The sequence below is a fragment of the Belonocnema kinseyi genome, chromosome 3 (assembly GCF_010883055.1).
Source record: "Belonocnema kinseyi isolate 2016_QV_RU_SX_M_011 chromosome 3, B_treatae_v1, whole genome shotgun sequence".
NCBI classification, from domain to species: Eukaryota; Metazoa; Arthropoda; class Insecta; order Hymenoptera; family Cynipidae; genus Belonocnema; species Belonocnema kinseyi.
The window spans coordinates 153,754,296-153,778,704 of NC_046659.1; the positions used below are offsets into that span (position 1 = coordinate 153,754,296).

The 24,409-nt window shown below is 24.2% G+C and overlaps 1 protein-coding gene across 2 annotated transcripts in view; it reads right to left on the reverse strand.

Annotated features, from left to right (window-relative positions):
• Window positions 1-5,546: 5,546 nt before the first annotated feature.
• LOC117169237 (zinc finger CCCH domain-containing protein 10-like) overlaps window positions 5,547-24,409 on the reverse strand; it is a 64,362-nt gene continuing 45,499 nt past the window's right edge. For both annotated transcript variants that reach the window (XM_033355507.1, XM_033355505.1), the window contains exons 3-5: window positions 23,132-23,738; window positions 14,762-15,044; window positions 5,547-8,367 (exon numbers count right to left, since the gene is read on the reverse strand). In XM_033355507.1, the coding sequence (XP_033211398.1) occupies window positions 7,900-8,367; window positions 14,762-15,044; window positions 23,132-23,649 (1,269 nt within the window). In that variant the 5' untranslated portion in view covers window positions 23,650-23,738 and the 3' untranslated portion in view covers window positions 5,547-7,899. The remainder of the gene's footprint in view (window positions 8,368-14,761; window positions 15,045-23,131; window positions 23,739-24,409) is intronic.

Genomic DNA, 24,409 nt, shown 5'->3' on the forward strand with positions numbered 1-24,409 from the left:
TGTATTTTTTCATTTGACTTATTCGATACAAATTACATCTTTTTTGGTTAAAAATTAATCGGTTGCAAATTAACTTTTTTGTAGAAAATTTAAATATTTGGTAGAAAATTCTTATTTTTGGCTCGAACATTCGACAATTCAATAAAAAATTCAAATGTTTGTTCGAAAGTTAAGCTAGTTTGTTAAAAAAAAATTCAGTTGAAGATTTATCGTTTTTTTTTTAAATCCATTTCTTCGGTTTGAAATTAAACTGCTTTGTTGAATATTCGATTTTTCATGCTTTAAAATAAAAAATGTAATTATTCCATTTTTGTTTGAAAATTAATTTTTTTAGTTGAAAATTCAACTATTGTGTAAAAAAATTCATGTTTTTGGCTTGAAAATTTAAGAATTTTGGTAGATACTTCAACTGTTTTATGCCAAATTCCTTTTTTATTGAACATTACTTTCCTAAAGTGAAAATTGAACTATTTCATTTTTTGTCAAAAGTAAATATCTTTTAGTTCAAAAATGAAACTAGATGGTTACAAATTTATATATTTCTGTAAGCATTCTTCGTTTTTTAATAGAAAATTCATTTCCTTGGTTAAAAACAAATTTTTTTTAAATTCAAATATTCATTGAAAATTGAATTCTTGTTAAAAATTTGTTTGATTTAAAAATCCATTTCTTCAGTTTGAAATTAAACTGCTTTGTTGAATAATCGATTTTTCATGCTTGAAAATAAAAAATTGTTAACTACAGATTTAACTATTCCATTTTTGGTTGAAAATTAATTTCTTTAATTAAAAATGTAACTATTTGTCTGAAAATTCATGCATTTTTTTTAATTCTTTTTTTTTGGTACAAGATGAATCCTCTTTGTTTAAAAAAAATGTATTTCGTTAAAAATACAATTATTTTGTTAAAAATTAATCTGTTTTAGTTGAGGATTCAATCTTTTGTCGAAAATTCGTCATTTTTTATTTCAAATTATAATGTTTTTTGGTTAAAATATCAACTATTTTAATTTTTATTGATAATTCATCTTTTTATGTTTAAAATACAATTCCTTTGTAGAAAGTTCGACTACTTTCTTAAAAATACTTTTTTTTTTGTTAGTGATTCACAGCGTAAATTGAAAAATTATCTCATAGGTTGGAAATCGTGAAATTGTTAAAAACCTTGTAGAATTTTTAAAAATTAATTTTGCTCTAATGAAAATTTAATTATTTGGTTAAAATACAACTTTTTGGTTGAAGATGAATTTTGTTGTTGAAAGTTTCATATTTTTAAATTCAAAATTAAACTGTTTTGCAAAAAAAAAAAACATGTTTTGTCTTGAAAATTTAACAATTTTGGTAGATACTTTAACTGTTTTATAAAAAATTCCTTTTTTATTAAAAATTAATTGCTTAGTGTGAAAATTGAACTATTCCATCCTTTGTCAAAAATAAATATCTTTTAGCTTAAGAATGCAACTAGATGGTTACAAATTTATATATTTCTTGAAGCATTCTTCGTCTTTTTTAGTAGAAAATTCATTTTCTTAGTTAAAAATTAATTTTTGTGTTGAAAATTGAAATATTCCATTGAAAATTCAATTCTTGTTAAAAATGTGTATTTTTCATTTATCTTGTTCGATACAAATTGCATCTTTTTTGGTTAAGAATGCCACTTTCTGGTTAAAAATCAATCGGTTTCGAAGGAAACTGAACTTTATCTTTTGAAAAATCACATTTTCAGTTTGAAAAATCAACTATTTTTTAGAAAATTAATGTTTGCGGCTCGAACATTCAATAATTTGGTAGAAAATAGAACAACTGTTCGAAAGTTGAACTACTTTGATAAAAATTAATTTTTTGTTGAGTATTGATCTTTTTTTAGTTGAAAATTTAATTATTTGGTGGAGTAATGATTTATTTTGTTGAAAATTCGTCTTTTTTGTTAGAAAAATTTTGTTTAAAATTCGTCGTTTTTGGTTACATTAAACTGTTTTTTATTACAAATTTTTAAAAAATTGTGTTGAAATCTAGACTGTTACATTTTTGTTGCAAATTTATCTTGTTAGGTTGAAAATGCAACTAATTGGAAGAAAGGCGAACTACTTTCTTCAAAATTAATTGTTTTTGTTTGATAATTTCTCTTTTTGTTTTGTTAAAAATTAATTTTTTTTAACGATACTTTAACTATTCGTCGAAAATTAAACTTTTCCATCGGAGATAAATTTTTTATTAACATTTTATGATTTCAAATTAAAAATGAAACCTGTTTTGCAGAAAATTCTTTTTTTTATTTTTAATTATATTTAATATGAAAATTAACTATTCCGTTTTTTCTTAAAAGTTTATCTTTTTAAGTTTAAAAATCGAACTATTTTTTAGTTGGCATTTAATATTTTCAGAGTGAAAATTCAATTATTTCGTTGAAAACTAAACTGTCTCGTAAAAATCGCGCCTTTTTGGCTTGAAAATTAAATATTTTGAATGTTATTTTTGTTCTTTATAAAATGAAACATTAAAATTATCATTTTTAGTTAAAGATGCATCTCTCTATTGAGAATTCCTTTCTTTCTTTAGTTAAAAATTAATTTTTTAAACTGAAAATTAAACTATTTGGTTTAAAATTCAACTTTTTGGTTAAAGGTGAACTTTATTGAAAATTAATTATTAAATTATAATAAATTAAATTGAAGTTCTTTTTTTTCGTCAAAAACTCGACTTTTCGATTAAAAATGTATGTATTCTGTTCAAAATTAATTTTCTTGGTTAAAAATTCATCCATTTTTCGGAAAATTCAATATTTTGGATCAATTTTTTTCTCTATTGCCGGAGAAATTTTTCTTACTTAAAAATTCAACACTTGTAGAATTCGTCTTTTTCATTTAAACTTCATCTCGTCTTTTTGAAATTTCATCTTTGTTGCTTTCTTGTAAATTCCTATTTTTTAGTTCAGTTGAATTATTTTTTATTTGAAATAATTTTTTTCTTGGATATCAACTATTACATTTGTTAAGAATTCATTTTTTTTGTCTTAAAAATTCGTTCTTTTAGTTAAAAGTTAATTGTTTCAAACTCATATTTTAACTATTTGGTTAAAAATTTAACTGGTTGTTTATAAAGATGACTTTTCTGTTGAAAATTTATTCTTTCATGCTATATTTTTATATTTTTCTCTATTCCTGTAAATAATAAAACGTAAAAAAATTAATGGGGACACGTTTAGATGAAATAAAAGATTAATTTGAAAGGAATAAGAAAGTAATTGAAACCAGATACATATTTATTTGGTTTGCAGAATGTACTGTACATGTTCTTTAAATCTACTTAGAATCGGCTTTGAACTATCACTTCTAGGATTTTAAACGATAAGTACTTAATTTATTAAAATATCACTATCTTATAAGAATATTTAACTTATCTATCGATAATGGAAGTATAAAAATTATTTCTATGAAATATCAATCCGAACACAATATTATTTACACAGTATTGCGTGCAGAACAATCTTTTAAATCTTCCCTTTTTAAATTGTACTACCCATTTCCTATGCAATTAACCTGCGTATATTCTGTCTACTATAATTTTGTAAAAGTAATATTTACCTGGAAAGCGATTTAACAACTTTACCAACAACATTCTTTGGATATATCATTTTTTTTTATCGCAAATGCTTTTTTTTTTTAATCGCATATACTTTTTTAAAGAAAGAAAATGAATTTTAAATAAATGTTGGCGGATTGTTTTCTAATACCTACAGTTTTTTTTCGTTTTTTCTTTGTTGAAAGCTGCAAAATCTTTTAGAATTCATTTACAGAGTATTCCACAAGTCAGGGTACAATTTTTTTATTCTAGTACATAGAATTCAATAAAATTTAAACGTAATTTGTGGAAATAAAAAAAAATTGCAACTGAAGTACAAAATTTTATTTTAAAACGTTGAGTAGCTAAATATTTAATGCCATCTGTTTAACTTTTTAAATCCCGTGAAAATAAAAAATAAAATAATTGAGTCACTTAAATTCTAGACACAAAATTATCTAACTTCTTAGTTTATTCGCGATTCTCAATATATTTTTCCCGTCGCTGAAATGAACAAAAACCTTACTTAGAAATCTAGAATTCTTTTTCAAAATAATAAAACAAAAATGACGTCAAAAATAGTTTTTTAACAAAATTCTGAATTCCGAGAAAAATATAAACATAAGAATCGTTCTCTTACTAAAAATTTGAAGCATTCAAAACTAATTACAGGTGATCCCATTCAAAGTGTCTTTCCGACGGATAATTTAAAATTTTAAAGATTTCAAGGGAATTCGAAACATTTTTAAATAGTCTTAATTATAATTATTTACGGAATTTAAAAAAAAAATAATTTATTTATAAATTCTGTTTTCAATTTTTTTAATTCTGAGGAATTCTTACTTGAAACAGGGATTTAAAGAAAAAACTCTTTTCCAAAATTCTCATTCCATATCATAAATTCCCGTTTCCAAGGCAAATTATAATTCCTTATGAAAATTCGCAGTTTTAATATAGTCCTTTTTCTAAAATCAGGAAAATAAAGCTTCAAATTATGGCGCAAATTTTTATTTGAAGGAAGAAAAACAGAATTTTTAAAATCAAAGAAATTCTAATTTGGTACAGGGAATTTTCAAAGTGTGACCCATTCTGACTTGGAACAGAAATTGTTTTTATAAATTTCAGTCTTGTAAATCAGAATTAAAATTATTTTCCAAAACCTAAAAAATTTTATATTAGAAGTTAGAAATAAAGTAACTTTTTGTTTACAAAATTTCAAATTGTGACGAATTCTGACTTGGAACAGGTATTTAAAAAAAATCCTTTCTTCCAAATAAGAATGAAAAAATCTTTTCCAAACTTCTCTTTCCATGCCATAAATTCCCGTTTCCAAGTCAAATTATAATTCTGTACGAAAACTCTTAGTTTTAATAGTCCTTTTTCTAAATATTTACCAAATAAAACTTCAAATAGCGACCAATTTTTATTTGCAAAGAAAAACAGATTTTTTAAATTCAAATTCTGATTTGGGACAGGAAATTTTCAAAAATTCTAACTTGGAACAGAGATTTATTTTGTAAATTCTAGTTTTATAAATCAGAATTAAAATTTCTGAAATTGACAAATTGTATGACAATTTCTAACTTGGACCAGATTGTTTTTGTAAATTCCAGTTTTTACAAATCTGAAATTAAAATGAATTTCCGAAAAAAAAATCATGTTTTAAAGTCAAAATTATAATTCTTTACTGAAACAAAATTCTCAGTTATCCGCTCAGGTAGACATCCTTATTAAAAATTCCTGTAAAATAATCGAATTTTCAAATTGTAAAATCACTTTAAAATCCTCACGATTTATTATCGCGAGATGCTGAAAATAATGTTTAATTCTTACCAATTACCCACGTTTTGTGCGATTTGCACTCTTATATAATTATCCAGGAATCTATTTTCAAGCTAAGAATATCGTATACACTATACAGAATTATATGAATTCTAAAAACAAGATATAATATCTAGCTAACAGGATTTTTTCCTAGCTTCGAGCTTGAACCACAAATAGTAAAAATAATCAAAAATAAGCAAACATGGCAGATCGCTTCAACGATAAGTCAATCGCGAAAATCACAAAGAGGAAATCTAGCTTCTCACAAGCGAGTGCCAATTACTTTTAATTTTTTTTTTTATTCATAAACTGTGTACATTTTTAAATTGTGAAATTTCTGGGATCCAATATTTGACCAGTTCTGATAAAAACGGCTTTAAAATTGGTTCGCCGATCTCATGGAACAGAAAAATATATCTTCCAACTTGACGAATTCTTAATTGGGACAGGGATTTAAAGAAAAATTCTTTTCCAAAATTCTCATTTGATATCATAAATTCCCGTTTCCAAGTCAAATTATAGTTCTTTACGAAAATTCACAGTTTTAATATAGTCTTTTCGCTAGATTCACAAAAATAAAATTTCAAATAACGAATTTGTATTTGCATAAAAAAAAAACAGAATTTTTAAATTCAAAGAAATTCTTATTTGGGAGAGGAAATTTTCAAAGTGTGACCAATTCTCGATAACATTCTCGATTATAATTTAAAAATGTAGTAATTTTTTTTTCCAAATTTTCAAATTGTGGCGAATTCTTACTTGGAACGGGGATTTAAAGAAAAAATTTTTATTTCATGTCATAAATTCCCGTTTCCAAGTCAAATTATAGTTTTTTACGAAAATTCGCAGTTTTAATAAAGCCCTTTTGCTAAATTCTGGAAAATAAAACTTCAAATGACAAATTTTTATTTGCAAAAAAAAACAGAATTTTTAAATTCAAACAAATTCTGATTTGGGACGGAGGATTTTCGGAATGTGACCAATTCTGACTTGGAACAGATTTTTTTGTTAGTAAATTTCAGTTATGTAAATCTTAATCAAAATTATTTCTGGTTATAATTCTTTCAGAATCAGAATGATTTTTATTATTATCCGAATTATATTAATCTGCAATATTTTCTTTTATAATTTAGAAATATAGTAATTTCTTTTTCCCAAATTGTCAAATTATGACAAATTCTTATTTGGAACAGGGATTTAAAGAAAAGATTCTTTTCCAAAATTCTCATTTCATGTCATAAATTCCCGTTTCCAAGTAAAATTATAGTTATTTACGAAAATTCGCAGTTTTAAGATAGTCGTTTTTCAAAAATTTAGAAAATCAAACTTGAAATCATGACAAATTTTTATTTGCAAAAAAAAAATAATGTTTTAATTCAAACAAAAATCTGATTTGGAACAGGAAATTTTTAAAGTGTGACCAATTCTTAACAACATTCTCTATTATAATTAAAGAATATAGTAATTTCTTTTTTCCGAATTTTCAAATTGTGACAAATTCTTACTTGGAACGGGGATTTAAGGAAAAAATTCTTTTCCAAAATTCTCATTTCATGTAATAAATTCCCGTTTCCAAGTCAAATTATAGTTATTTACGAAAATTCGCAGTTTTAATATATAGTCGTTTTTCTAAAATTAAAAAAATAAAACTTCAAATCATGACAAATTTTTATTTGCAAAAAAAAACAGAAGTTTTAAATTCAAACAAATTCGAATTTGGGACAGAGAATTTTAAAAGTGTGACCAATTCTCAATAACATTCTCTAATATAATTTAAAAATATAGTAATTTCTTTTTTCCGAATGTTCAAATTATCACGAATTCTTACTTGGAACGGGAATTTAAAAAAATTCTTTTCCAAAATTCTCATTGCATCTCATGAATTCCCGTTTCCAAGTAAAATGATAGTTCTTTACGAAAATTCGCAGTTTTAATCTAGCCCTTTTGCTAAAATCTGGAAAATATAACTTCAAATTATAACAAATTTTTATTTGCAAAAAAAAAACAGAATTTTTTAATTCAAACAAATTCGAATTTGGGACAGGGAATTTTCAAAGTGCGACCAATTCTCAAAAACATTCTCAATTATAATTTAAAAATATAGTAATTCCTATTTCCTATGTTTTTCTTTGAATTTTAAATATTAAAATGCACATTTATATTCTCAATTTAAAGCATACATAGCAAATACAAAAAAAAATGGTAAAATTAATAAAATTCACAGAAATTAAATTTTCTCGTGAAAGAAAGTACGAAAAGAAGAAAAATCAATTGAATACTTCAACACTCGAATAATTAAAAACCCTTAAAAAATTCTTCAAAAAATGTAGACAGCGAGAATCGAACCCGCAACCTTTCAACCACAAACCCGAGACTTTTTTCTCGAAACTGGCCAAATATTCTTTCACAATTTAAAAAATATTATGAATAAAAAAAAAACACTCCTTGGCAAACAAAACAATCATTGAAATACGAACCCTGCTGACAGGTTCTTTTTGTTTTCGAGAATAAAAATTTATTGGAGGACTGGCCTGAGTTCCTGGGTCATGATTGGATAAGAAACTAAGGGAGCCGTTGGTCCGGATATTGAGAGGGGCAAACTCGCAGACTGCTGATTATTTGGTGGTTGGTTGGTCTGCTGGGGCCCGGAGCCACTCATGGTGATGGTCTGCTGGGCCATGGTGACAATCGGCGGGGGGATGGAAACTGGAGCCATGGAGACGGCGGATATGGAAACGGGGGCGACCGTCGCTAGACTGACTGGAACTGTGGCCACACTTGCTGTGACGGTTCGAAGGGTGCCGGCAGCCACGGCGGCATTCACCATTTGCTGAGGCGTCGGTGCCTGCGACGGCGGAACCGTATTTGTTATTGTAACTGCCGGAACCGTAACGGCAGTCACGTTCGCTGTTCGCTTTCCATTCATCCGCAACTGAGCGTTCTGGTCCAGCAGAAACTCGTTAGTTGCTGTCAAGTCGCTCACCTGCGAAATTACATTTTCAATTGTCATATGTCTATCTGCTGCCTATAATCAGCCGCTTTACCGGGAATTTTACGAATTTTCAGAAGAAAAATCTACCCAAATACGATTTGAACAGTTTTTTAAATAATTAAAGCGCAGTCTTGAAGATTTACAATTTTTTATAAATTATCTCATTGGTTGAAAATTCTGAAATTGTTGCACACTTTCTTGTAATATGTTGGTTTTTTTTATTAAAAATTTATTTCTTTAAATGAAAATTTAATTATTTGGTGGATTTGGGAAAGGAAATTTTCAAAGTATGACGAATTCTGAATTGGAACAGAGATTATTGTTGTAAATTCCAGTCTCGTAAATCAGAATTAAAAGTATCTTTCGAAATCTACAAAATTTTCTATTATAAGTTATAAATATAGTAACTTTTTTTTATAAACATTTCAAATTGTGACGAATTCTGACTTTGAACAGGGATTTTAACAAATTCCTTTGTTCTACATAAGAATAAAAATTTTTTCCAAAAATTCTCTTCCAAGCCATAAATTCCCGTTTCCTAGTCAAATTATAATTCTTTGCGAATATCTGCTGTTTTAATATAGTCGTTTTTCTAAAATTTAAAAAATAAAACTTCAAATCATGACAAATTTTTATTTGCAAAAAAACAACATCAAAATTCTAATTCTTTTGAAATCAGAATGATTTTTATCAGAATTATATTAATTCACAAAATTTTCTATTATAATTTAGAAATATAGTAACTTCTTTACCAAAATTTCAAATTGTGAGGTTCTGACTTGGATAGGGATTCAAAAAAATTCCTTTCTTGTAAATAAAAATTCTTTTCCAAAATTTTCGTTCCATGTGATAAATTTCCGTTTCCAAGTCAAATTATAATTCTTTACCAACATTCTTAGTTTAATCATAGTCCTTTTTTCTAAAATTGTGAGAAATTTTTATTTCCAAAAATAAAACATACTTTTGTAATTCAAACAAATTCTGATTTGGAAAAGGGAATTTTCAAAGTATGACGAATTCTGAATTTGAGCCTTTCTTCTAAATAAGAATTAAAATTCTTTTCAAAAAATTCTCTTTCCAAGCCATAAATTCCCGTTTCCAAATCAAATTATAATTCTTTGCCAAAAATTCGCAGTTTTAATATAGTCCTTTTTCTAAAATTTGAAAAATAAAACTTCAAATCATGAAAAAATTTTATTTGTAAACAAAAAAAAACAGAATTTGTTAATTCAAACAAAATCTGATTTGGGACAGGGAATTTTCAAAGTATGACAAATTCTGACTTGGAACAGAAATTCTTTTTATAAATTTCAGTCTTGTAAATCAGAATTAAAATTTCCGAAATTTTCATTCCATGTAAAAAATTTCCTTTTCCAATGTCAAAATTATAATTCTTTATGGAACTTTTTTATTCATACTCTATTTATTCCCTATTCAAGCTCAAAATTCTAATTCTTTTGGAATCAGAATGATTTTTATCAGAATTATATTAATTCACAAAATTTTCTATTATAATTTAGAAATATAGTAACTTCCTTTACCAAAATTTCAAATTGTGAGGTTCTGACTTGGATAGGGACTCAAAAAAATTCCTTTCTTGTAAATAAAAATTCTTTTCCAAAATTCTCGTTCCATGTGATAAATTTCCGTTTCCAAGTCAAATTATAATTCTTTAGTAAACTTTTTAGTTTTATAATAGTCCTTTTTCTAAAATTTGAAAAATTAAAATTGTGAGAAATTTTTATTTCCAAAAATAAAACATAATTTTGTAATTCAAACAAATTCTGATTTGGAACACGAAATTTTAAAAGTATGACCAATTCTGACTTGGAACAGATATTATTGTTGTAAATTTCAGTCTCGTAAATAAGAATTAAAATTATTTTCCGAAACTTAGAAAATTTTCTATTACTATAATATATTACGTATAATTACGAAATATAATATAGGTGAAAATTTTTGATAAATTATCACATTGGATGAAAATTGTGAAATTTTGCAGAACTTTGTTGTAATATGTTGGTTTTTTTTGTTAAAAATTAATTTTTCCTAGTGAAAAATTTAATTAGTTGGTTAAAAATTCCACTGTTTGGTTGACACTGAACTTTTCTGTTGAAATGTCATATTTTTAAATTGAAAACTCAACTGTTTTATACCAAAATTTTTCTTTTTGGTTTGAAAATTTAACAATTTTGGTAGATAATTCAACTGTTTTATAAAAAATTCCTAATGTAAAAATTTAACTATTCCATTTTTTTCAAAAATTGATATTTTTTAGTTTAAAAATTAAACAAACCTAGTCTTTAAGCATTCATCTTTTTTCAGTATAAAATTAATTTTCGTGGTTAAAAATTCATTTTTTGTTGTAGAAAATTAAATTATTTAATTGAAAATTCAATTCTTGTTAAAAATTCGAATTTTATTCATTTATCTTGTTCGATAAAAATTGCAATTAAAAATTAAACGGTTTCAACATTTTGGCAGAAGATAAAAAAACTGTTCAAAAGTTGAACTATTTTGTTAAAAATAAATTTTTTTAGTTAAAGATTCATCCTTTTATTTTAAAATTCATTTCTTTGGTTTAAAATTGAACTGCTTTATTAAACATTCTGTTTTTTTATGGTTGAAAATCAATATTTTTAACGGAAAATTTAGCTGTTCCTTTTCTGGTTGAATATTGATCTCTTTTTGGTTAAAACTTTAATTATTTGGTGGAATAATAATCCAACTCCTTGAAAGTTCAACTAATTTCTTCAAAATTCAATTCTTTTGTTGGAAAATTTCTTTTTCTTTTTTTTTTGCAAGAATTAATTTTTTCTAATGAAAATTTAATTATTTTGTTAAAAATTCCACTGCCTTGGTTAAAGCTTAACTTTTTGATTGAAATTTCATATTTTTAAATTGAAAATTCATCTGTTTTGTACAAAAATAGATCTTTTTGGTTTGAAAATGTAACATTTTTGGTAGATAATTTAACTGTTTTATAGAAAATTCCATTTTTTTTATTAAAAATTAACTTTTTAATATGAAAATTTAACTATTCCATTGTTTCTCAAAAATTGATATTTTTTAATTTAAAAATTCAACTAACTGGTTACAAATTTATCTATTTCTTTAAGAATTCTTTTTTTAGCAGAAAATTAATTTTCGTGGTTGAAAATTTTTTTTTTCAAATTCAATTTTTGTTAAAAATTCGTATTTTGTTTATTTATCTTGTTCCATAGAAATTGCAACTTTGCTGGTTAAAAGTTATCTCGTTTCGAAAGGAAATGAACTTTTTTGTTGAAAAATCACATTTTCAGGTTGAAAATTCAACTATTTTGTAGAAAAATGATGTTTGCGGATCGACCATTCAATTACAGATTCAACATTTCATTTAAAAATTAATTTCTTTGGTTTAAAATTTAACTACTTTGTTAAACATTCTGTTTTTTTCTGGTTGAAAATCAATATTTTTAACGGAAAATTTAGCTATTCCATTTCTGGTTGAATATTGATCTCTTTTTGGTTGAAAATTTAATTATTTGGTGGAATAATAATTCATTTTGTTGAAAATTCGTCTTTTTAGTTAAAAAATCAATTTTCTTTAGTAAAATGCAACTTTTTTGTCAAAAATTATTTCAGTCGACGATTTAACTTTTTTGCTGTAAACTTATCTTTTTAGGTTGAAAATGCAACTATTTGGAAGAAAGTTTAACTACTTTCTTCAAAATTCAATTCTTTTGCTTTTAAATTTCTCTTTTTCTTTTTTTGTAGAAAATTCTTTTTTTTTATTTTAAATTAATTTGTGAAAGTAAAAATTAATTATTCCGTTTTTGGTTAAAAGTTTATCTTTTTCAGTTTAAAAATTTAACTATTTTTTGGTTGGAAATTTATGAAATTTGTTGGAAATTCCTGTTTTTTGGTAGAAAATTCAACTTTTTGGTTGAAGATTAACTTTTTTTTGTTGTCATTGAATGTTTTCAGGGTGAAAATTCAATTAATTCGTTGAAAATTAGATTACATTTTTGTTCTTTATTGAATGTAACATCAAAATTATCATCTTTTAGTAAAAGATTCATCTCTTTGTTGAAGGTTCGTTTTTTTCTTTAACTAAAAATTAATTTTTTTAACTGAAAATTCAACTTTTTGGTTAACGGTGAACTTTATTGAAAATTAATGATTAAATTATAATTAAATAATCAATTGAATTAAAGTTAACGAATTTAATATAAAATATTATGATAAAAATTATTTGAAATTTTTTTAAATTATAAACAATAAAAATTAAAATAATTAAGGTGCAGTCTTAAGATTTAAAAAATTGAAAGTTAAAAGCCCTTGAAGTTGAAAATTTATGATAAAAAACTGTTTTATTTTATCAACTGTAAATATAAATAAATAAAGAATTCTTAAAATGAACCTGTACTTCAAGTATAAAAATCTGAACAATAATTTAATTGATTAAATTAAAAATATTATTTCAGTCTAAATAATTAAATTTTACATTTTTAAAGTAGACAATTTGAATTTTAAGTGTTTGACATAGAAAACTTTGAATTGTTAAAATTTTAAAAAGCTTTTAAACTTTTAACGTTCTAATTTTAATTGTTCTATTTTAAAATGTTTCATTTTAACTAAAATTGTTCAATTTTGACGTACGAATAACAATTGATTTTTTTATTCTTTTGAAGCCTTTCACAATTCTAGAAATAATAAATGTTCAACTGTTGTTTATACATCAAATTTTAAGCAAATTTTCTCAAATTTGCAGGATTTCCTCAAAATTGTAGGAAAAATTAAATTAATTTAAATTAGTTTGGTTTCATTTTCAACCTAATTGATGGATTTTCAATTAAAAATATGAATCTTTAACTAAAATAGTTGAATTTTCAACAACAACAAAATTAATTTTTACGAAAAAAGATAATATTCAAAAGGAATAAGTTCAATTTTCAGTTAAAAAAATTACTTTCCACATAAAAGAAACAAGTATAAAACAAAAATTAATTTTCAAAATAAATATATTTACCTGAAATTGTTGAATTCTAAAACAGAAAGAGAACTTTTCAAATAAAATTATGAAGATTTAACTACAATAATTGAATTTTTTACCAAGAAGATTAATTTCTACCAAAAAGACGGATTTTCGACTAAAAAATGTAATTTTTCAACCAAAAATGAAATAATTAAAATTTTAGTCAAAAAATGAATATTCAACCAATCAGATGAATTTTCAAATAAAATTATGGCATATTTAATTAAAATAAGTTACATTTTCAGTTTAAAAAAAAAACTTCAAACAACAAATTTTTTTTTAAATGATTAAATTTTCGACAAAAAAATTCTTTTTATTCAAAGAAAAAGCAAATTTTCATTTAAATAGCTCATTTTAATTTAAAATATGAATTTTTAATTAAAATGGTGAATCTTCAACCAATGAAATTAATTTCTAGCAAAAGACTTATTATTCGAATTATTGAACAAGAAGATTAACGTGCATATAAAAATATAATTTTATTCAAAAAAATTGATTTTTTATCAAAATGCGTGAATTTTCAGCGAAATAGTTTAATTTTGAATAAAAAAAAGAGTAATTTTCATCCAAATATTTGAATTTTGAACTAGAAAAGATCCATTCTCAACTAAAACAGTCGAGTTTTCAATTGAAAAAAAAAATTTTTTAACCAAATTGATGAAGTTTTAACAGAAATGATGAATCTTCAACTGGAATAGTTGCACGGTTTACAAAAAAGGATGAATTTTCCACAAGGTACTTACATTTTCAAAGAAATAGTTTAATTTTGAAATAAAAAATATAAGTTTTCAAGAAAATTTTCAACCAAAAATAGAATAGTTAAATTTTCTGTTAAAAATCTAATTTTCAACCAAGAAAAAATTAACGGATGTTCAACAAAATAGTTCAATTTTCTAGCGGAATAGTTAGATTTTTAGTCAAAAAAATATATTTTCAACAAAGTAGTTACACTTCTAACCAGAGATGAATTTTCAACTAAAATTATGAATCTTCAACCAAAAAAATAAATGTTTAACCAAAGAATTTAACTTTTAACCAAGTTGTTGAATTTTTAACTAAAAAAGTTGAATTTCCACCGAACCTCTATTATAATTCAGAAATATTTCTTCCGAAAATACTACTTCTACTCTAAAAATTGCTTATAATTTGTTCTTTATCCGAAATTTGGAAGAATGTCAATGAAAATTCTTTTAAAAAAATTCCCGTTCCGTTTTTGCAAAACTTGAGCAAATCATCAATTGGACAATCAAACTTGAGTCAGTAAAATCCCGTTTCTTTAATTAAATTCCCGGTCAAGTCGTCCCCTGTCGAAGGTCAGGGCCTAGAAAAAATAAAAATTTATTAATAAAATAAAAAAAAGTACTAAACCTGTTTTTTGAGTTCTTCAATCTTTTTTCTCAAAAGAGCATTTTCATCTTCTAGAACAATGGCTCTGGCTTCATTTCTAGGTATTACTGGATAATAGTAACCTGAAGTTACAGGCTGAGCCGGATGTTGTCCAAGCAGATGTGATGTTTCAAAATGCAAAAGTGCTTCGCCAGAGACTAATCTTCTTTTTGGTTCTGGAGGTCCCATATAATCAGGAGGATGTGGGGAAGCACTGTATCCATTAGTTGCGATCATTGCATGATCTTCAATCGGCCAGTGAAAACTGGTAAAAAAATGTTAAATTATTATCCGAGAAGATAAGAAATAATAAACCAGGCCCCACAGTCTCTAGGGTATAAAGTTTCGGGACCAAAAAGGATTTTTTGTCAGGCTCATAGGATACTTTTTCTCGCTCAAAGGGTGACAAATTCAGGATAAATTCATAATATTTTAAAACCATTCAAGTAAACCTTAAAAGAATTAAAATGAATTGGACAATTTTTTTTAATCAAAAAATTCCATCATTTTCCGTAAATTTGGAATGAACTTAGAGGAATATAAAGTAAACGAGCAGAATTTGATGAAATTCATAAAAGTTCAAGATGAGGTTTAAAGAATTTAGGATCAATTGAATACAAAATTTAAATTTTTTTAAAATAAATCCATTATATTAAATAGAATTGAGTGAATTTAAAAGAGTTCGAGTTAATTTTAATCAAATTTAAAAGAATTCTAAAGAATTTAAAAGAATTCAAAATGAATTACAAAAAAAACCTCAAATCTTTTTAAATCTTTGAAACCCTACTAACTTCTAACCAAGGAAGTTACCAGTGACTACAAAACAATTCAACTTAAATTCAAAAGATTTAAAATGTCTAAAAATTCAAGGTGAGGTTAAAAGAATTTAGGGTCCATTTAATAAAAACTTTAAAAATTTTTTAAAAAGAATCCATTGAATTAAATACAATTGAGTAAATTTAAAATAATTCAAGTTAATCAATACAATTCAAGAGAATTTCAAAGAATTAAAAAAAATCAGAGTGAAATAAAAAGAAAACTTCAAATCTCTTCAAATGAATTGGAAAATTGTTTTCAAATAAAAAAATTCCCTTAATTTTCTAACCAAAGAAGTGATTAAAGTCTAAAAAAGAATTCAAATTCAATTCAAAATAACTGAAATCAATTAGAAAATTGGGTTAAATAAAAAAATTCCATTAATTTCCGTGAACTAGGAATTAATTTAGAGGAAATTAGAAGTAATCGAGAAGAATTCGATGAAATTAATAAACATTCAAGATGAATTAAAAAATAAAAAAAAATGAATTGATAAAAAATTTAAAATATGAAGAAAACTTTATGGAAATTGATCAAATGAATTCACGTTAATTAATACGATTTAGACGAATTCAAAAGAATTAAGAAATATTCAGAGTAAATTAAAAAAAAACTTCAAATATCTTCAAATCTTTGAAACCCCACTGAGTTCTAGCCAAAGAAGTGACTAATGACTATAAAACAATTCAAGTTCAATTCAAAAGAATTGAGATCAATTACACAAATTTTTTTCTAAAAAATTCCATTAATTTCCGTAAACTTGAAATTCATCTAAAGGAAATTAGAGGCATCCGAGAAGAATTCGATGAAATTCATTAAAAATTGAAGATGAATTTAAAAAAATCAAATAAATTGATAAAAAATTAAAAATATGAAGAAAACTTTATAGAAAATTGATAAAATGCCTAAAAATGAATTCCACAAAAAAACTTCAAATCTTTGAAACTTTACTATTTTCTAACCAACGAAGTGACCAAAACCTACAAACAATTCAAGTTAAATTCAAAAGAATTGAAATCAATTGGAAAATTTGTTTTAAATAAACAAATTCCATTAATTTCCGTAAAATTGGAATGAATTTAAAGGAAATTAGAGGTAAACGAAAATAATGCTATGAAATTAATGAAAATTAAAGATGAATTGCTAAAAAATCAAATTAATTGATAAAAAATTTAAAATATGAAGAAAACTTTATAGAAATTGATAAAATGCCTAAAAATTCAAGGTGAGGTTAAAAGAATGTAGGATCTATTGAATACAAGCTTTTAAAAGTTCAAAAAATCCATTAAGTTAAATAGAATTAAGTAAATTTAAAAGAATTCAAGTTAATTAATACAATTTAAAAAAATTCCAAAGAATTAAAAAAAAACTTCAAATCTTTAAAACTTTACTATTTTCTAACTAAAGACTACCAAAAAATTTAAGTTATATTCTACAGAATTCAAATGGATTGGAAAACTTGTTTTAATTCGATTGATCACTTTCAAATTTGAGTGAATTTAAATGGAATTTAAGAGAAAGGAGACAAATTCGATAAAATTCATAAAAAATATCAAACTTAATTTTAAAAACCCATCAAGTGAATACAAAACATTTCAAAAATAATAATAAAATGCATTGAATTAAGTAAGTTTTAAATAAGTTCAGAAAAATGAAAGAGAATTTAAAAGTATTTGATGAAATTCCTGAGAATTTCAGGTGAGCTTCAAAGATTTGAAGATGAATTAAACAGAAATATTTTTAAAATCCATTGAAGTGAGTAGAATTTAGAGGAATTCAAAAGAATTTGGAAGAATTCAGTATAAATTAATAAGAATTCAGGCCGAATTCCAAATTAATTGAAATTTTTTTTTAATCTTTTCACATTTCATTAAATTACTGAAATTAATTAAAAATTTCTTTCTAATATTTTATAATACCCTAAAATATTTCAAATCTGTTCAAATCTTTTGAAATCCCTTAAAATTTCCTAAAATTCTTGAAAGCGCCAAGGAATTGGAGAAAATACATTAAAATATTTTAATTCCTTTGATCATTTTATCAACAAAAAATGTATCAAAAATGCTATCAAAAATTGTGTAAATAGTATCACAAATTAAAAAAAATAGTGTCCGAACAGTATTATAAAATTTTGTTATATTTATTTATCCACTTCTTCTAGTTAAAGGCGAATTGAATTAATGGAACCCAATAAGAAAAACTAACTTTTTTGTTGTTAAAAGTTCAATCTTTTTGGTTGAAAAATCTACTATTAAATTTTTGGTTAAGAACTCATTTTTTTTTGTTCTAAATTTTATTCTTTTGTTGAAAAATCAACAATATCATTAAAACGGTAATATCAACTGTATTGAAGAATATTCGTAATCTTAGCTTAAAAAATTCAAGAATTTAATTGCATTTTTTCTCTTTCTTCACTAACAAATCTTTTTAGGTTTAAAATTCAACTATTTTCTTGAACAATCATTTTTTGGTTTGAAAAATCATCGCTTTCAACTTTTTTTTTTAAATTCGTATTTTCGGCTAGAAAAATGAGCAATCTGGTAGTATTTTTTGTTATAAATTCAACTAGTAGTTGTCAATTAACATTTTTGATAGAAACCCAGTTTTTTGTTGTTAAAACGTCAGCTTTAAACAAAAATATTAATCTTTTTTTTTTGTTCAAGTATCAACTAGTACATTTTTTGTTGAAATTTTATCTTTTTGGGTTGAAAATTCAACTCTTTGGTTTAAAGTTGAAATACTTTCTTAAAAGTTCACTTGTTTTGTTTGAAGATTCATAACTAAAGATAAAAATTAATTTTGTTGCTAAAAATTTTTCTATCTGAAAATGTAACGATTTTGCAACCAAAAATGAAAATACCATTTTCAGTTAAAAACATAATTTTGAATCTAAAAATTAATTTTTTACCAAAAACAACTTTTGTAACAAAATAATTAAATTTAAAAAAAAGGGAAATTTTTAATCAAAGAAATGATTTTTTAACCAGTGTGAATAAATTTACAAAGAAGAATAATTTTGTGAAAAAAAGTAAATTTTCAAACACATAGTTGAATTTCCAACTAAAAAGATCAATTTTCAAGAAGACAAAAACAAATTTTTATAAACTAGTTGTTAAAAATTGAAATACTTTCTAAAAGTTAATTTTTTTTGTTTGAAGATTCATAATGTCAAATAAAAACTAATTTTTGTTATTGGAAATTAATTTTTGCAACTGAAAATTTAACTGTTTTGTTGAAAATTGAACTTATTGGTTAAAAATTTACTTTTTTTATTGAAAATTATTTTTTTGTAGAAAATTAATCTTCTTTGTTGAAAATTTAACTCCCTTGCAGAAAGCTAATTTTTTGTTAAAAATGATTTTTTTTGTTTGGTTGAAGATTGAACTGTTTTGTTAAAAATTTGTCTTATTGGCTTGAAAATGTAACAATTTAACAATTCACCTTTTTCTATAGAAAATAGATCTTTTTTTTATTATAAATGTAACTATCTGCTTAAAAATTAATCTTTTTTAGTTCAAAATTAACTTTTTTCTCCAAAATTAACATATTCGAGTTTAAAATTTAACTGCTTTGTAGAAAATTCGCATTTTCTGGCCAAAATTTAACTGTGTTGTAGAAAATTCGCATTTTCGGGCCAAATATTCAACAAATTTAAGCAAAATTTAACTATTTGGTTGAATATTTTTGTATTTTATTGAAAATTCTGTTTAATTCAACAGTTTTTTAAAATTTTAAATCGAAATCTTTTTGTCATAAAATATTAAATCCTTTAGATTATATATATATATATATGATTAAAAATGTATGTATTTTCTTGAAAAATCCTTTTAAAAAGTGTGAAATAGTGTCAATAGTGCAGTTAGTCCGAAGCATGCTATTGTAGACAGATTTATTTCTACAATATTATTGGTGTTTTCAATTCAATAACATTTTTTTCAATTAAAACTAATGATGAAATATGCATATCTATACCATAAAAAGCAGATGCGTAGTACTTGTGCCTGAGTAATGATTCATGCAATGATTTGATACAAGCAGACCACGCTTATAATTCAAACCAGTCGCTCTTACGCGTCTCCTTGACTATTAATATTCTATTAGCATGTTTAAATGTCTAATGTTTTTTAATTCGAACTAAAAAAGAAAAATTTTTAACCAAAAATGAAATATATAAATCTCAGTAAAAAAATCAACAAAAAACCACTCATTTTCAACAAATAGTTACAAAATGGATTGATTTTTAAACAAATAGTTGAGTTTTCAGACAAGATTAATTTGCGAACAAAAAAAAAAGAATTTTAAACCAAAAATGAAATATTTAAATTTCAGTAAAAAAAATCAACGAAAAGAAAACTCATTTTCAACAAATAGTTACATTTTCAACCAAAGAGATGAATTTTCCACTAAATTTATAAATCTAAAAAAAATGCATTTTAAATTGTTGAATTTTTAATTAAATTATAATAATTAATTTCAAAAAAGAAGTTTTATTTTTATGCCAAAAAGACAAATGTAAAACTATGAAAGATTTTTTATGAAAAAAAAATTTGTAAAAACTTGTGAATTTTGAAGCAAAAAAGAAGAATTTTCTACAAAAAAAGTTCAATTTTTAACGAAAAAGTAAAATTTTAATAAAATCGTTAAATTTTCAAACAAAGAGATAAATCTTCAAACAACAAAAATTAATTTCCATAAAAAAAGTTCATTTTTAACCCCAAAAAAACACGAATTTTGAATTAAAAAGTTTATTTTTAACCAAATAATTGAACTTTTGACCAAAAAATATGAATTTTCAACAAAGCAGTTGAATTTTTAAACAGAAAAGATCAATTCTCAACAAAATATTTGATTCTTTAACCAAATAGTTTTATTTTTAAACTATGGAATTTTCAAAAAAAAAAGAAAACGTCAACCAAAAGACGTTGCGCCTACAACCAAAGAGTTGTATTTTCAAATAAAATTAATGAATCTTCAACTGGAATAGTCGAATTTTACAAAAAAAAAAATTATTATAAAAAAATAATAATTTAAACTGAAAACAATAAACAATCAGCCAAAACTAAAATGATAATTTAATTTTTAATCAAAACACGAATTTTCAACCAAAGAGATGAATTTCTCACTAAAATGATGAAATATTCACCTGGAATAATAGTTACATTTTCAGTTAAAAATAAAATAATAATTTTCAACAAGAAAAAAAATATAATTTTCAACAAAATAGTTCAATTTTTGGCGAAAAATGTCTTTTCATCCAAAGAAAAAACAAGTTTTCAATTAAATAGCTATTTTCCAACCAAAGACATGAATTTTTAATTAAAATGATGAAGCTTTAAACAGAAAAATTAATTTGTGGCAAAAGAGTTTAACTTTGAACCAAGTAATTTTCTTTCAAACCCAAAAGGAGAGTAAATTTTAAAGCAAATGATAATTTTCTACAGAAAAAATTACTTTTTAACCAAATAACTGAATTTTCAACGAAATAGTTGAATTTTACATTAAGGAGGAAGAATTTTCAAAATATGGTTGAATTTTTAATTTAAAAAATAATCATTTTCAACCAAAACTTAAATAATTAAATTTTAAGTTAACAAATACTGTTTAAGGAAACAGATTAATTTTCAACTACAACTTTAGACTTTTTAATTGGAATAAGTTAAATTTTCATTTAAAAATTACTTTTAACAAAAAAACTAATTTAAAAAAAATAGTGAAATTCTAGAAGTGATTAATTTTCAAATATAATTGTTAATATTTAACTGAAAGTAGTTAAATTTTCGACCAAGTAGATTAATTTCTATCAAAAAAGTCGAATTTTCAACTGAAAAAGATAATTTTTTAAGTAAAATTATGGAATATTCAATTGGAATAATAGTTAAATTTTCAGTTAAAAATAAAATTATAATTTTCAACAAAATAAAACAAACTAATTTTCAAGAAAACGGATCAATTTTCGGCAAAAACTTTCTTTTCAACCAAAGAAAAAACAAGTTTTCAAATAAATAGCTATTTTTCAACCAAAGAAATTAATTTTTAATAAGAAATTTTTACTTTGAACCAAGGAATTTTATTTCAAACCTAAAAAGAGATTAATTTTTAAAGAAATTGCAATTTTCTACAAAAAAATAGATTTTTTAATCAAATAGGTGAATTTTCGACGAAATAGTTGAATTTTTCATTAAAGAAGAAAAATGTTCAAAATACAGTTTAATGTTTAACCAAAAAATTTTGAACCAAAACTTAAATAATTAAGTTTTAAGTTAAGAAATACTGTTTAATCAGATTAATTTTCAACTACAATTATAGAATTTTTAATTTGGAATAAGTTAAATTTTCAGTTAAAAATTACTTTTAACAAAAAAATTATTGTAAAAAAATACTTAAATTCTGGAAGTGATTAATTTTAAAATATAATTATTAATATTTAACTGAAGTAGTTGAATTTTCGACCAAAAAGATTAGTTTCTGCGAAAAAAGTCGAATTTTCAAATAGAAAAGATAATTTTTTAACTAAAATTATGGAATATTCAACTGGAATAATAGTTAAATTTTCAATTAAAAAGAAAAGTAATTTTCAACCAAAAAGGCATCTAAAGAAAACACAAGTTTTCAGTCAAACAGGTCATTTTTGAACCAAAGAAATGGATTTTCGATTAAAACGATGAATCTGTAAACAACAAAATTAATTTTTACCCACGGATTAATTTTCAAACCAAGTTATTTTATTTACAACTTAAAAGATGATTTATCAACTAAAATTATCAATATTTAAGTGGAATACTTGAATTTTTAACCGAAAAGTCGAATTTTTAAACAAGAAACTTTAAAAAAATAATGTTCTACTAAAAAAAATCTATTTTCAAACTAAATTCGCGAATTTTCAACGAAATACTTGAACTTTTCATTAAAAAAGGCAAATTTTAATCCAAATTCTTGAATGTTGAACTTGAAAAGATCAATTTTTAACCACACTGATGAATTTTCCACTAAAATAGGTGAATTTCATACCTACCAAAATGATGAATCTTTAATCATAAAGATCAATTTTATGCCAATAAAGAAGATTTTCCCACAAAGTACAAAAATGTTCAAACCAAATAGATTAATTTTCAAATAAAAAGATTAATTTTCAACCAAAAATAAAGTAGTTGAATTTTCCGTTGCAAATCTAATTCTTAATAAAAAAAAGAGTATTTTCAGCAAAGTAGTTCAATTTTCTACTGGAAAAGTTAAATTTTGAGTTAAAAAAATGATTATGAACAACGTAGTTAAAATTATCAAAAATAGAAAAATTTTCAATTAAAAAGGATTAATCTTCAAACAAAAAAGTTAACTCCTTCTTCTAAATCCGAATTTTAATACTTAAAAACAAAATGCTCCGCGATTTTATATAAGGAAGAAATAACTTTTCTAAATTGACAAATAATGAAAACTTGAATTTTACTGCGATCAGAAGTAAATTCCCGGCATTTAAATATAAATAAATAAAATATATATAAAAAATGATGAAAAACAAATAAAATTTGCCATAAACACCTTCGATCTTCTTCAAATCTGCGATTCTCTCCAATGCTAGGACAATTAAAATTGTGCTGAGGTCTTGGCGGATTCATTTGTGAAACCGGGATCATATTGATTTGTGGTTCATCTTTCTTGTAATGCCTGAATTTGCAATTGACCCTTTCACAAATGCCTTTGACAAAGTCTTTGCAAATCGGCAATTCCTTTTCGCTGATGCTTTTCAGCCTGGTGAGAATATGCCCCGGCAATTCCCCCGTGGATCTGAAATGTTTCTCCTCACTTTCCGTGCAATGAAGAAACTTACAGCCGGGCCAATTGCACATGCCATTTTGAAAGTCGTGACAAAACGTATACTCGTCGACTGGCGCATCCTCTGACCTTTCGTGAAGATATTTGCACCTTTTGCCGCGGTGGCAAACATTGCGAAGGAAATCTCGGCAAACACGGTTGGGAGATGATTCCCGATTGGCATTTAATCCGCCTGCCATTACTGTGCTTTGGCTTCCTAATACAGAATTTAATTTCTTCTTCATTAGTCGAGCATTTCCAGCTACTTTTTGGATTGAGCCTCTTTTCAGGCTTCTCTTCTTTCCAAGGAAAGCTGAATCCCGTCCTGGAAAATCTGAAAAGAGAGGAAACGGGTGATTTTTTACGCAAATAAGGGAATAACTTTTTTAAAGGTACCATATTGAATTCAATTTTAGATTTGGAGTCGAAATATATTCCATTTTCAACAAAATAGATGAATTTTTTAACAAGTAGCTGAATTTTCAAAGAAAAAAATGAATTATCAATCAAGAAGATTAATTTTCGACCAACTAATTTTCAAGAAATAGTTTCATTTTCAACCAAAGAATTCTCTCGTCGAATTCGCAATCAAAATAAATTGAATTTAATCGAACAAAAAAAAAACGATTTGTCAACAAATAGTTATATTTTCAACCAAATAAATCAATTTTAAAGTAAAATGACGATTCTTCAAACAAAAAAAGATGAATTCTCAACAGAAAATGTAATACACTAATGGAAAAAATTAAAGGGTCAAAAATATTTTCCGAATTTTTTAGTGATTCTTCAGAATAATGATGTGTCTCAGTGAAAAATGGTCGTATCATGGTCTTAAAAAAAGCATTTTGAAGTTACAAGTTCCACGCATTCAGCTTCAATTAAATTTTTTTAAGCCTCGGAACGACCATTTTTCACTGAGATATCGAACTCTAAATAAAAAAGGACCCTTTTGTCTTTGATCGACGATATCTCAGCAACCAATGGTCACACCAAAAATTTAAGGGC